Raw genomic sequence first — 2,500 nt, 5'->3', positions numbered from 1 at the left:
GTTTTCATATATACGTATATGCGTAGGCACCCATCATAGGTGTTGCTTTTCTATCTTTTCTCATTCTTATTCATTTATTATTACTGACATGCAAAATGTCAGTAAACAAGGTACAAAGCCATTGTTACTGGCAAGGACACTGCACATGTTCCCTGAGTTTACACTAGGCAAGCACTTACTGAGCGCAGACTGTCTCAAAATTGTCTAAGATATCAGGCCCAGTCCATGAAGCCGCATAGCCATATTCTGGTCTGAATCGTATACACATAAACATATGATATGACTTAGACCAAACAATGTTTGTGTGTTTTGGAGGTTTGGTCAGTTTAGTCCTTTTAATGGCAAGGGGGCTGCTCCAGTTGAATGTTTTGTCCTGTTGTACCATTAACAAGTCTAATGTGGAACTCCTATCGGTTCCATCGCTCCAGAATTCTGTTCTACAAGCCTGACAACAATGGGACGTTCTCGGGAGTGGGAGAGATAGAGGGAGAGATGAGGGGAGTGCACAGAGGCAGCTTCAGGTCCCGGTGGAGGAGAAAAAACAGGAGTGAAAGAGACAAGAAAGAGGAGAGGGAGCGAGGGATTGAAGAGAATGAGAGAAAAGAGAGAAAAGATTCCCCTCGCTGAGTGCAGGGCGGTGACACCCGATCCTGGCTCTAGGGTGGTGTGTGATGTCATGTCACAACCTGGCCTACATTAGTTTGTGTGTGTGTGTGAGATACAATATGTGTGTTCATGAATGTGGGTGTGTGTGTGATGCAGTATAAGGGTGTGTGTGTGTGTGTGTGTGTGTGTGTGTGTGTGTGTGTGTGTGTGTGTGTGTGTGTATGTATGTGTGTGTATGTCTGTGTATGTCTTTTTGTGTGTGTGTGTGTGTGTAAGTGTGTAGGTTTGTGTGAGCGTTTCGTGTTCGGGGGTAAGTCAATCAGAGCTTTCCTAATGAGCCCTTTCAATCGCTAATTAACCCACCGCCCACACGATCCACAGGGGTATTGAAAGGGGCAGCTCCACTGGGGGTATGTTTGCATGTGTGGGGGGGGGGGGGGTCGTATTTAAAGGGGCGTCTTCTCTGGGAGTGGTGTTTAAAGGGGAGGTTCGGGGGCTTTGTAAGCAGGGCCGGAGCTCCTGTGTGAAAAGGCCGTTAACTGTCTGATAGAGGACACTAATGACACACTGGACAACAGAGCAGCGGGAAAGATGAAGCCACGGACAGCAGGAGGAGAGGAAGTTCACACACACACACACACACACACACACACACACACACACACACACGCACACACACACATGCACACACACACACACACACACACACACACACACACACACACACATACACAGGAACACACACTCTCACACACACACACACACACACACACACACATACACAGGAACACAAACACACACACACAAACACACACACACGCATGCATGGGGATGCATGCCACACTCTGTTTATCTATTTGTTTGTTTGTTTATTTATTACACAAACAAAGACACACACACTCAGGACAAGGAGGTAGGTGGTATTCCATACTGACAGGCGACTTAGAGAGAGAGAAAGAGAGAGAGAGAGAAAGAGAGAGATAGAACAGAGGGAGGCACAGAAGCAGGGAGGAAAGGCAAAGTGGCTCAGGGAGATAGAGGGATTAGGGAAAGATAGAGAGATGACAGGACAGTGTGAAAAAGAGGAAGACAGAAAAGAAGGGCACTTTAAAAAACGGCAAGAAGGTTTAAGAGTAAGTGAGTGTGTGTGTGTATGTGTGTGATTGAGAGAGAGGGAGAGAGAGAAGTGTGTGTGTGTGTGTCTGTGTGTGTGCATCTTAGAGAGATTATAAATGCTCTTTTGTTGTCAGTATGCTATATTGGGTGTGTACACTTCTGTGTATGAATGTCATACTTATGCTCCCCAGATAGCTTGAGCAGATTGTGTGTGTGTGGGTGTGCGTGTGTGTGTCTGTGTGTGCATGTGTGTGTGCCTGTGTTAGCATGTGTGTGTGTGTGTGTGTGTGTGTGTGTGTGTGTGTCTGTGTGTCTCTGTGTGTGTGTGTGCATGTGTGTGTCTGTGTGTGTATGTGCATGTGTGTGTGTGTGTGTGTGCGTGTGACTTACTTGTGCAGGCCGTGTCAGCTGGGTCTCCCTCTGCTCTGTAGTATCCAGGGCGACAGAGACACACAGGGTTGCCGGGGCCGTTGGTGTAGCTGTAGGTGGGGCAAGGCTGACAAAGGCCCGCCCCAAAGCCTGCCTTAAACTGACCCGGAGGACATGCTGGACAGACAGAGGGAGACACACAGACGTCAGACCAGACTTTAGAAACAAACTGGATATACACACACACACACACACACACACACACACACACACTCACAAACCAACTGGATTCACACACACACAGCCTCCATCCTCCGTCTGGCAAAGATGGAGACAACTGAGGTGGGGACAGATCCCACGCATAGCCTTAAATTAACTCAGAGCAAACGCACACACACACACACACACA

The 2,500-nt window shown here is 47.8% G+C and overlaps 1 protein-coding gene across 1 annotated transcript in view; it reads right to left on the bottom strand.

The window, feature by feature from the left end:
• The window catches only part of ephb4b (eph receptor B4b), a 39,021-nt gene that overhangs the window by 12,164 nt on the left and 24,357 nt on the right, over positions 1-2,500 (bottom strand). The window contains exon 5 of the mRNA XM_080839459.1: positions 2,113-2,268. Within this exon, the coding sequence (XP_080695585.1) occupies positions 2,113-2,268 (156 nt within the window). The remainder of the gene's footprint in view (positions 1-2,112; positions 2,269-2,500) is intronic.

Source organism: Sprattus sprattus (assembly GCF_963457725.1).
Source record: "Sprattus sprattus genome assembly, chromosome: 5".
Classification (NCBI taxonomy): Eukaryota; Metazoa; Chordata; class Actinopteri; order Clupeiformes; family Clupeidae; genus Sprattus; species Sprattus sprattus.
The sequence above is the reverse complement of the archived record's forward strand: the minus strand, read 5'-3'. Positions and strand labels throughout refer to the sequence as shown.